General features: G+C 34.4%; 2 protein-coding genes across 2 annotated transcripts; one reads left to right on the forward strand and one right to left on the reverse strand.

Moving 5' to 3' along the window:
- Positions 1-1,743: 1,743 nt before the first annotated feature.
- Positions 1,744-6,939, forward strand: LOC112511743 (two-component response regulator-like APRR1). The gene is made up of 6 exons (XM_025117471.1): positions 1,744-2,464; positions 4,160-4,321; positions 4,436-4,569; positions 4,909-5,076; positions 5,552-5,648; positions 5,724-6,939. The coding sequence occupies exons 1-6, from the start codon at positions 2,287-2,289 to the stop codon at positions 6,602-6,604; spliced, it is 1,620 nt and encodes a 539-aa protein (XP_024973239.1). The 5' UTR covers positions 1,744-2,286; the 3' UTR covers positions 6,605-6,939.
- A 726-nt stretch (positions 6,940-7,665) lies between these two features.
- Positions 7,666-9,122, reverse strand: LOC112510871 (vesicle transport v-SNARE 11-like). Its single transcript, XM_025116221.1, has 4 exons — positions 9,029-9,122; positions 8,370-8,428; positions 8,092-8,280; positions 7,666-7,872 (listed from the first exon to the last, which is right to left on the reverse strand). Exons 1-4 carry the CDS (start codon positions 9,120-9,122, stop codon positions 7,666-7,668), a joined length of 549 nt encoding a protein of 182 aa, XP_024971989.1.
- Between the last annotated feature and the right edge of the window lie 3,088 nt (positions 9,123-12,210).

Raw genomic sequence — 12,210 nt, forward strand, 5'->3', positions numbered from 1 at the left:
ATGCACYCGTTTCATGTTCCATTTTTTCTACTAAACGGATCAACTACACCATCACTAAAACATGGTTCACCATGAAATGATTTCATATTACTCATGAATCAATTACAACATGACCCAATTTCACCATCATGAAATCTGTTTCATGTAAATTAATTTTTTTTATTTTACTCATGATTTGATGCATTCTTTCCTTTAATCTCAATCTTCAAGATTCTGGAACAGATTACAATCTTCAAGATTTCGAAGCAGATGTACCCGTTTCATCATGCATTATTTCATGACGAACCAAATAAATTACGCACCCGTTTCATGTTCCATTTTTTCTACTAAACGAATCAACTACACCATCACTGAAACGTGGTTCACCATGAAACGATTTAATATTACTCATGAATCAGTTACAACATGAACCAGTTTCATCTTCATGAAATCTATTTCATTAACATTATTTTTTTAATTTGAATCATAATTTACGATTTCATTCTATAATGCAATGCAATCTTCAATACCCGTTTGCAGATTGAATCTCATAACAATATATCAAATTCAAAATTTTAAAATTATAATATAATTAAATATTTAAATGTTAACATTTATACAATTTCCTTTATTACGTTTCCTTAATTAAGATTTATTAATAACTTCCATATTTAATAGAAAATATTGTAAATGACCGAAATACCCTTATTGATTAAATTTAATTAGAAAAAAATGGAATTTTCTTATTGGTCGAAATTGGTTTACACGGTTTCTTAGAAATACACGGTTCTTATTTAAACGTGCCCCTAATATTATATTACATATATGTATTAGTATTAAAGTTTCATCATAATTATTTTAAAAGACCTAATATAATTTAATCCAAAGGTTAGTTTTTATGAATAACTAGTTATTTTAATGGATGAGATATTTACAAAACCATCTATATTGAATTTAAATAAATAAAAAAGTTCAAAAAATTAAAAAAAATTGTTCCATTTTGAATTATTAAGTTCTTCAACTTTTTTGATTGAATAAGTTGTTGAACTTTTTTTTTATGTTGAATTATTAAGTTGTTGCATTTTTTTTGAATAATTAAATGATTGAGCTTTTTTTGAAAATTGATTACTTAAGTTATTTTAACTTTTTTAAAATTGTATAATCGATCTTCAAATCATCGATCTTCAAATCATCGATCTTCAAATCATCAGTTAAATAAAACTAATTTTATTTTTGTTATTAAAAACCAACTTTTAAAATGTTTATTTAAAAAATCAATTCTTAAATGTTTAAAGAAGAAATTAATTTTGGTTTTTATTTTTATTCTCTAAAATTAATTTTGGTTTTTATTTTTATTCTCTAAAATAAAATATTTTAACAGTTAATCCTACGATATAAAAAGTTAAGTTTTCATAATATTTAAAAAAAAAAATATTTAATAAAATTCATTTAATTTCGATATTTTTGATTTTGTATTTATGCTATGTGTGATATGGTGTTGGGCCACAAACTGGGCCTGGCCCACTGTATCCCAGAAGATACATATCTTATTCTGTAAATATCTTGGCTTTCTGGTGACGTGGCCTCTTCTCTATCCCTAGTTCTTTATCTTCTCACGCGCTCTTTTTGCACTTTTTCTTCCACGTCTGCCCTCCATCTAACATGCGCCTATCCACTCACCCCTCATCCAACGGCCCTCATCCATCCAACTCTCCGCCACCGCATTTTAGTCTCCGCGGCCACCAAAAAAAGCCACAATTGTTTTTTTTGCTATTTGTATAATACAAGAGATGAAGAAGACGACTTCCTTCTCTCACACACTTACACACACTCGCCGCTCGAATTGGTGGTTCTGACGTTATCTGTTCGATCGGCGGCAGCCGGAGGTGCAGTTCCAGTAGCTGGTTTCGATGTATTTTGGATCGTGCCGAACTTTCCGTTTTTTTGGTTCAGTTGAGTTTGCTGATCATCAAGTGGATTGGTTTTTTTTTTTTCCGTTTTGAGGGCAATTGAAAGTGTGTTTGTCTTGTTATAGATGTTAAAACTGTAGGCGTTTGTGTTTGTTCTTTGTTTATTTGCTTTTATGTTATTACAACTCTTTCGATCTGTTTTGGATGGAGTACATAGAATTAGAAACCCTAAACCTAGATCCTTTTGTAAATAAAAAGTAGGTGAAAAATCGTGCTTTGATGGAAGTTCTCTAATGTTGAGAGCTGTTTTAGACAGCTGGTAGTAGGATTGGGGGTGTTTTGGTGAAGTTTTTGAAACGTAATTGTAAAGGATACGTACAGGAAGTGGATTTGATTGATGTGGGAGATGGAGCCAAATGAAATTTTGATGAGCAGAAGTGGCGGTGGAGGAAATACTAGCGGGAAGCCTGGGGAGGGATTTATTGATCGAAGTAAAGTGAGAATTCTGCTTTGCGACAATGATACGAAGAGTTCGGAAGAGGTTTTTATTCTTCTTTGTAAATGCTCCTATCAAGGTATTATAAGCATGACCTTTTACCTTCTCATCATTCTTTGATTGAGTGCTCTGATTGTTAAGCGAATGATGTAATAATACTATAGATTCTTACGAGCTTAATTTGATCTAATTATCAATTAAGAGAACATTATGATCATATACAGACGGCTAAATTGATGCAATTGTGGTTTTTAGTCTATAATCAATTTCCATTTGGTGGTGATTTAAACTTCATGACCAATTTTGTATGATCAGTTGATCATGAAAGAGCTAGTAAGTAATTTGATTTCTATTTGTTTCTTTGTCTTTTAGGCGTTCTTATTATAATAATTTCTGTAACTCCAAGATTTGTGCTGCAATGCTCTAATTCCAAGGTTTCCACATGATATTTCAAGTTTGAGGGTGGTCGTGGATGATATTATCGTTGCTCTAGGATTTGTTACCCATGCCTTGATCCACTTTATTGTGGATAATCCTCTTGTTGCTACGATAGCATTTGAATATCTTTGGTTTCAGTGGGACTATTTACTTGGATATCCGATCTCTGTTTTTGCCTAAGAATGTCTTTCATGACAAATCATTAACCATTATTGGGATAAGAAATTGAAGTCTCCAATTATTACAAGAAAAGTGTCTTTTCCTGCAATACTTGATCCATTTTTACTCAAGATGCCCAGACTTTCTTATGTAACAAACTAGCACGTGCATGAAACATTTCTGCATTTAGTTCATCTGGAAGCTTTGGCATCAGTGAGGTACTTTCATGGTGGTTTAATCTCATAATTCATTTTTAACATCTAAAATTAGTCCTCATATAGCACTTGCTAAAGATTCAAAACCCATTTTCGGCCTTTTTCTAAAAAAAAAGATGAAAAAAATCCAATGGGAATTCTGATTTATTGGCAAAGAGGCGAAGAAATAGATTTCTGAAGAATTCCTCGACCTTCATTGTGAAGCACTTCCCATCATCTGCCTATTTAACAATTCAACTTGAAAAATCATCGAGTTCCTGTAGTGACGTTGTCACTCTATATGCTCTTATTCTCCCCTGCCCCCTCCAAATATTCAGAATGAATACTACGCCAAAAGGTTAATTTCAATATATAACGTCACTTGCATATCAAGAATCATTGGATAATGTTTAATTTCCCAAATCATCTCCTTTTGTGTAAACTTTAAGCAATAATTTTGGGGGGATGGGAAAAGGGGAAGAAGATGGCATTCAGAATTCACTTCACATGCAATTTATAGAACTCGATTAATAAGAGGATAAATCCCCCCCCCCCCCCTCTTCTTTTGTCCTGCAGTAAATGCCCTAATTGAAAAATGGAATGGTAATTATATTTCTCACACATTTGGATAACCTTGACATAAATTCTTAGTTTTCTCATATGTTTTATGTAGTGGTGCGGACTTCAAAAGGCTTTTGCATCTTCCATTGTTCTATATTTGAGTAGTTTTCTGGGTGCAATTCTGGAATCTATCTGTGTAACATAATATAGGCTGTCATAAGAGAAAATCAAGACATGACCTCTGATTGGATAAGTCAACTAATTGTAGAATGACTTACAATGTTCCAAGTAATATGGGGAATTCCATAAGAGTTAGGCAAGGAATTACGCTGGGACATAGCTAGTAATAAGAATAATTGTCTCCCATATCAACATGCACCTTCCTGTGTTGGTATTCACGGAGTATGATTGGTGTTTTACAGTGACTTCAGCAAGATCACCCAGACAAGTGATTGATGCCCTGAACGCTGAGGGGCCTGACATAGATATTATTCTTTCTGAAGTTGACCTTCCCATGGCCAAAGGTTTGAAGATGTTAAAATACATCATGAGAGACAAAGACCTGCGACGAATTCCAGTGATCAGTAAGCCTATTAACAATTTATGTTTTGACGTTTCTTTTTTTTTGTACTTGTTTCCAGATGTCTCTTTTCAGGTTCATTCGAGATACTCATTTTCTATTATTTGCTTTTTCCCAGTGATGTCTGCTCAGGATGAGGTTGCTCTTGTTGTCAAATGCTTGAGGCTTGGAGCAGCTGATTATCTTGTGAAACCCTTGCGCACAAATGAGCTGTTGAATTTGTGGACACACATGTGGAGGAGAAGACGAATGGTATGTATGGCTTGACTTCTACAGCTGATTACATAAGCCACCGGCTCCTTCCTAAGTGGTTCCATTTCCCTAGAATCTAAACCATTCTGGTCTCTGGAAGACTGGAACCCATGAAATATGGTTTGAATTAGGATGTGTGTGGCCTTTACTGCATGAATCCCAATTCAGATTTTCATTAGCTTCATCTTCTATTTCTGCTGCAATTATCATTTTTCATCAGCTGCTGCATTTACACATGGTTGATCAACGACAATAATCTGGATCCTTCTGATATTTCTTGTAATGCAGCCATTATTATGTTTCCTTTTGTTATTGCTCTCTTAACTCTACTTTGGACAGCTTGGCCTGGCTGAGAAGAACATCATGAACTGTGAATTTGATCCAGTGCCTTCAGATCCTAGTGATGCTAATACAAACAGTACCACTTTATTTTCGGATGACACAGATGAGAAGTCACTGAAGAGTTCCAATCCAGAGATGTCCGTGTCCATTCCTCGTGAAGACGAGGTGAGAATCTTGTTCATTGGAAATCAAGTTACTCATGCATGCATTTACAGTTAGTTAGCTAAAGTAGGGATAATTGATCCTGGTGAGGCTAATTTGTACCTTAAATATTTGACACTTTTAGTCTCATAAACAATATGAAAAAATGGCTAACAAGTTGTTGTATGAATTATAACATCATATTCGAGCTGTGAACTCCATATGCTCCTGAACATTCTTTTTTATAGCTAGTATGTTTGTTACAAGTTTATAATCCGGTTGGATAGTATGCATATCCTGTTGCTGGTTCTTTTTGTGTTAAAATCAGCAATTATATTCGACTTTGCTTATGCTAATTGTTATTGACCAAAAACAACAACAAAAAAGCCATATATGGGATACAGAAAAATCGTACATTGATCATGACTATCTTTTATCCCAATCTTTTTTTTTTCAACTTTGGTGATGCTGCTTGCTAAATAACTTAATTCTTTTTCAGAGTAATGTGATAATATCTCCTGGTCTTGTGACGACACAGCTTATCAATTCATCAGATGATCGACCTAATGTGCCAGAAATTAACGAACAACAGCGAGGTTAACAGCTCCAGATCCAAATTCTGTTTAACTTGTGCTTTTTAAGATTATCCTATGAGTTGACATATCTTGTAGCTGTGTATCCAGGGAAATTTATATCTGGTCCAAAGAAGAGTGAACTAAGGATAGGTCAGTCTTCAGCGTTCTTCACATATGTCAAATCGAGCATGTTCAGGAGTGCTGTAACTATCGATGGAACCACTCCCCCACCACTATTAGACAACAAACTAGGTTTAAGTGATGAAAATGGTCCTCAGTACGTGCACGTGGACAATAAAGTTAGTCCAGGTGAACAGGACTATACTCAGGCTCAGGAAAACTTTCATAGCAATGATAGCTTCCTTGATTCAATGTCGTTGGACGGGTATTCTACTCCCCTGCCAGAATGCTCTCAGCAAATGAACTCAAAGACAATATCGGAGCTTTCTGAGCCACAAATGCAACAATCGGGCAATAACTATCATCCTGATGTTTCAGGTTATAACGCGTATTCTGCTTATTCTTATTATCCTCTTTCAGGACCAATGAATCATGTTATGTACCAACAGAACATGAATGATTTGCAAAACCAATATTGCCCACCTCATCACTTGCCAGGAATGGCATCATTCCCTTACTACCCGGTTAGTTTTTGCATACCTGGCCAGATGCCACCCTCAATGCAGCCATGGCCATCATTTGGAAGTTCGTCTTCCAATAATGTAAAGGTAAATAAAGTTGATCGTAGAGAAGCAGCCTTACTCAAGTTCAGGCAGAAGAGGAAGGAACGATGTTTTGACAAGAAAGTGAGGTATGTTAATAGGAAAAAGTTAGCAGAGAGGCGGCCTCGTGTCAGAGGACAATTCGTGAGGAAAATCAATGGGATCAATGTAGATCTTAACGGGCATCCCACTTCTACTGATTTTGATGATGATGATGACTATGAGGAAGAGGAAGATCAAGCAGGCGGAGATTAATCTCCTGAAAACAATTATGCACTTTTCCAACCATGTGGGTATTATTATTTTGAGGTATTGACATGATTTTCCAAGTCACGAAGGCTGTGGATTTGCGTTCATACAGAGCTATTCCATCAGGTATTCTCTATTCATTTCACTTGTGATTCTAGAAGTGGTATTCTTGCACGATTGCTCGTCTTTTTTCAAGTATCACAACTGAAAAGGACAGACATTGTGCTTTTTTTGTAGGCATAAATGCCAAATTTGTAGTACCTGTTTTGTACAGTTATATAAAGAATTTAACAGAGAAATTTGCTCCTCAAATGGTTATTAGGACAATGTTCAAAAGACTACTACTGTTAGGTTACTATGCTTCCAAATTGATCTTATAACTGGTCCAATAGATTGCTTTGCTTTTTAGCAACACTAGTTATGAAGATGATGCCCAGATGTTTACTGTGGTCATTTAAAGGGCCAAAAACGTGATTCAGAATTAGAGAGAAAAGACTGAGAACATGCAATGGAGAAAAAGGTAACTCCACACGCATTTACTAATGTTGTAAAAGAGTGCATTCAAGAGTGCTTATGCTCGACAAAAACCGTTGGGAAAATTTCATGGGAAACTGGAGTAGGAGAGCTAATGGGCGAGCTTGAAGTAAAGGATCAAAATGATTGCAAGAACCAGGACTGCAACAATGGAACCTATAATCCATTTGTTCCTGTTCATTCTCCTCGACATTGATGTCAGAACTTTCTTGCTCCTGCCTATAGTATCGTCCACCCCATGGAGCTGCAAAACAAATATTGTTCGTAAACTTTTGCATGATAAACCTAAGTGAGTCTATAAACCAAACCAAACCAAACCATACGAACTTAGTATATGGAGGTGGGACCTAGAAGGGTTTTGGGATGTAAGTAGACCAGTCATCTATCTCAAGGAGTAGGAGTGGTCATTTCGTGAAGGAATTTGCCCAAAAAGTTTTTAAAAAAAAAACATAGATTTTGAAAGTGATGGGCCTAAATCTAGTGCTAAGGGAATGTGGGCAAACATAACATGGCATTGAGCTCTTTGACCAGATTTACAGAACGGAAGCAAAAGAAATGGAGTGGCGTACGGTGGTATTTGCATGGAGGAGAGACTGACGCTGCTGGTGTAGATCGTGAAGGATTGAAACACCAAGCTCCTCAGTTTCCAGCATTGTTCTTCTGCTTTCCTTAACTGCATCTGTCGACTTGTTTAACCTCTCCGTTGTCATCATTAGTCGCTCTCTCTGATCAGCAGACACCTGTTTCACCATCATTCATTCACCATTTGATCTAGACTAGACTGACGGGTAAATTGGTCATTTATGTCATTCAACCGTTTATTCCACATTAAAAAAAAACAAACCAACAGTTTTTCTGCTTAATGGATAGTAGCAAAGTGCCATAGATAGATAATAGGTCTAGGGTGTTTTGGTTCTCACTGGTGCTTGCCATAACTATAGTTTGAGGAGATAGAAAACCTGCATTGCGTCTGCCCTTCCCGAGTCCAAAAGCTCGTCTCGAGCAGCCAGATTAGCATTGCCTGACTTGAGTCTCTTCATTTCACTTTTCAGATTGTTAAGGTCGTTTCTATATTCGCGTATCTTGGCAAGAAGCGAAGCTTTCAGGCCAGGCGGCATGCTCCTAGCCTCAAGGTCCATTTTCCGCAACTATGCCAAGAACACCACATCAGTTTAATGTGACAAGAAGAAGAAGCAAGAGGATAAAATTAAGCCATAACAAGGACATGTTAGGATACCAGAGCCTCAGCCTCCTCTAACCCTCCTGCTATTTCTGAAACTTTCTGTTTCTTCTGTTCTGAATACAATAAAATTTCAGAAGGGATCACCAAGCAGTTGAAAGTGAACATCAGATTAGATGGATTGGAATCTACACACACACACATATATATATATACTCTATATATAAAGCATTTCCTAAGCTCTCTTTTCAAGATAGATCCTAGTGGTTAGATTACTAAACTTAAGTTTAACCATCAATGAAAGGAGAGAAGTAAGCCCAAGACACAAACTTGGATACTAAGAGAGATGGTAAATCAGTAAGGGGTCGCTTACCAAATACCTACCCGGTAAGTGCTTACCAATAAAATTTAACACTATTATATACTTACCGAGTAAGATTTTAGTCCACCAAAACGACATCGCATGCAACAATTTACCCGGTAAGTGCTTACCATGGTAAGAGTTGTCGCCCTCACTTACCGGGTAAGACTCTTGGTCCTTGTCTCGCCTTTACCGGATAAGATTCTTGGTCCTTACCATATTCATCGCTATGAGGTAAGTAAGCGCTTACCCGAGTAAGCGTTTGGTAAATAGGCTCCTAAATTGGCTTAAATTTACACTGGAATCTACACATAGATTGCAAAATGGACAAAATGGTAATGGAAAAGAGGGTGACCTCCATCAAGAACAGCAGCAGATGTAGAAATTCGTGATAAATTGGCAGAAATCTCGCAGTATTGACGCTCATATCCTTGGAATACCTGACTCATGATACCTGTCAAAATCACGCACGTTCAAATGCATGATCATACGATATTCATCACAAATTGAAATATATATATATATATATATATATATATATATATGTATGTATTTAATCACATTATAGAGTGAAATAGAGTTGGAATGGATGAAGATTGATTACCAGAAAACAATCGGTAAGTGACCGGCGGAGAGAGTGGCGATGATGGTATGAAAACAAGTTCTCTGACCAAATCAATGTCAGGTACGGACCACCAACTTATATAATTCCAAAACTGCCCTTATGCTTTCTTTATGGTTATTTTGGATGAAGATTTCATTTTACCTCACTTTTCTCCTTTCAATCAAAATACACCACTTGTGAAATGTATTTTATGAATTATGAATTAAATATAATTTAATTCATAAAAAAAGTGTATTTTGCAAATTGTAAAACGGATAATTGTGAAATTTTCAATTTACTTATGATAGTTTAAGGTGATTAAATGAAAATTAACTTGAATTTAATAAATAATAATGTAAAAGTCATGTATTATAATCTTGATCACAGGAAAACTAATTTAAATTTCAATAATAAAAATAAAAATGTGAAAGTTATGTTTAAACCAGGATATGATGAAATATTCTATGATAAGAGATAATTCGGCCATCTTCTTTGCTTGTCATATGACCAAAGCCAAATGTTTTGAACTGGCATAATAGACAAGACATAGACAAGATGGTCACAATGGCTACATGAGTTTTGATTCTAGTCCATATGTAGAAGGCTTCATGATGTAACCATATAGAGGATCAAAACAACATGGAACCGACTAATAGAAAAAGGTCATGATGGAACTGTGTTTTGGAATTTGGATGATTACATGTTGTGGGAGTTCTACAACAACTGGACTTCAATACTCTCTTTAGTATGGATCCTTCGTCTTCTTAAAGGCTATTTTGGAGAGTAATATAATGGTATTCCACATATTCTCATATGGTATAAGAGTCAAGGTCTATCACTTAAGGAACTCAACACTTTTGGACAATGTGTCTGTCTAGCCTTTGTTGCAGGGGCATGTTGGAGCCCCTCATCGACTACACTTGAACGGTTTTTCTTCAATATATGTTGGATCCCTCTCTTCTTCAAAGGCTATTTCCAAAAGTAATCTAATGGGGTTCCGCATATTATGACAAATGTTATACCCTAATTTCTTGAGGTTGCAATGTCTTGCAAGTATCTTAAATAACAATAAACATCATGAATATCTTACAAACATCTTAAATGATAAGTTTTATTAATATTTTTGTAACTTATGTAGCTTAAATAAAGTTGTCTTGGACATAAAGTAAATTTCAAACTGGTTCAATAAATGAACTCTCGGAGTTCTCAACTCCTTCAATACCATGTGGATCAACGTTGTCCTTCTTTCATCAATCACCAAGTACAAAGTTATCAGATATATATCGATGCATATCTCTTCCATTTCTCAGCACAGTACAGGGGCACTTTGGTGCATATATTGACCCATCTTTTTCTCAACAGTTACCCGCCATCTCCATCAGTATCCTGGCACTTGACCCAAAAATTAACAAAATCTTTTAATACATAACAACTTTAACAGTTCATGTTTTCACATAAAAGGTTCAGGCTTCCTCTTCAGCTCTTCCATTTGCACGCTAGGCATGAAAACTTGCAAAATTTGTACTCATGATATTATCTACACAAGGCATGACACCGTTCTAGGTACTCTTACATTTTATTTTATACTGACATTAACTCAGCTTTCATTCTTACCCTGAACGGATCACTGTTACACCGAAAAAAGGCATTACTTTTACAAATAAAGTTGAAAATTCTTCTTGTTTACCAATTTTCACTTAATTGTGACTTACGATATATGGACTCTTCGAAAACCTTAAAAAAACATAATGACCTCAATTGATCAAACATTTCTTGTTAACCCGTTTAGCCATTCCGTTATCAATGCTCCACATTTTGTGATACAACTTTTTTTATAGTTATGTATTTAAATGTAATTTTAAGTTGGAATTTTTTTTATGGGTTTTAAATTATTTTACAGAACTGGTGATTTTATATAAGTTTTGTTTTCTTAAAAATAATAGAAATTTTTTCAGACCCGTAATCAAGCTCGGCCAGTTTATTATAGGCAGGTAATAGCAAGTCTTCAAGCCCATAAATAAGGGGCTTGGGTTTGTGTTATTAGCCTTATTTGAAAAGAAAAGTTAGGCTCGACTTCAGTCTAACCGAAACCCACAAATGATTAGGTTTACTCAAATCTCAAGCGTTATTACAACTTTTTAAGGAGCAATATGCACAAAATAGCAATCTACTTTCATAAATTTTTTTATTATAGCATTGTATTTCCAGATTTTCTTATTACAAGAATGTACTTCAAACTATTTTTTATTAGAACATTGTACTTTGAAAAATTTACTCATTATAGCATTGGGTAACTTTTTGATTTAAATTTATCCATTATACCAAGTTTCGATGCTACCTCATTGTCCATGTAAGTTGTTCATATGTACTATAATGATGTGACTTTTTTATTACAATATTGTACTTTCAAAATTATTTAATACCTAAAATTCCCATTCTGTATAGGTTATATCTATACTATATTATAAAGTATTTGATAAAAACTCTTAAAAATCATTCTTTATGCATGGAGTATTGTGTATTAATGATATTACTTAAAATTTAAGATTACAAGTAAATTATGCATAAATACAACTTATTAAAGTTTCATTTTTGAATTCGTATAATAAACTGTAGATAAACATATCAAATACAGGATAAACATATCATTTTAAATATAAAAAAATCTAAAATATAACTAAGATAACAGGCGAATTCTCATAATCATTATTTTTATAAAAACCAAAAATAAATTGCTTCACTATTTGACCTAAATAAAATTTAAATAAAAATTTGAATTAAAAAATTTATACAAAAAATCAGAGAACTTTTAAATAGTTAATTTGATATTAATATCGATATATTTTATTCAAAAGTAAAAACATTATTTTTCTTAAAACCGCATAAACCGCATTATATCAACAGAGACGAAAAATAGAATAAAACATTAAAAT

The sequence above is a fragment of the Cynara cardunculus genome (assembly GCF_001531365.2).
Source record: "Cynara cardunculus var. scolymus isolate 2C chromosome LG 4, CcrdV1, whole genome shotgun sequence".
In the NCBI taxonomy this organism is placed as follows: Eukaryota; Viridiplantae; Streptophyta; class Magnoliopsida; order Asterales; family Asteraceae; genus Cynara; species Cynara cardunculus.

Coding starts and splice junctions, on each gene's coding strand:
- LOC112511743 (XM_025117471.1), top strand. CDS start 2,287: ATGTGGGAGATGGAGCCAAATGAAATTTTGATGAGCAGAAGTGGCGGT. Junction 4,570..4,908: donor TGTGGAGGAGAAGACGAATG/GTATGTATGGCT, acceptor TACTTTGGACAG/CTTGGCCTGGCTGAGAAGAA. Junction 5,649..5,723: donor AATTAACGAACAACAGCGAG/GTTAACAGCTCC, acceptor CATATCTTGTAG/CTGTGTATCCAGGGAAATTT.
- LOC112510871 (XM_025116221.1), bottom strand. CDS start 9,122: ATGAGTCAGGTATTCCAAGGATATGAGCGTCAATACTGCGAGATTTCT. Junction 8,429..9,028: donor TGCTGCTGTTCTTGATGGAG/GTCACCCTCTTT, acceptor TATTGTATTCAG/AACAGAAGAAACAGAAAGTT. Junction 8,281..8,369: donor TAGAGGAGGCTGAGGCTCTG/GTATCCTAACAT, acceptor TTCTTGGCATAG/TTGCGGAAAATGGACCTTGA.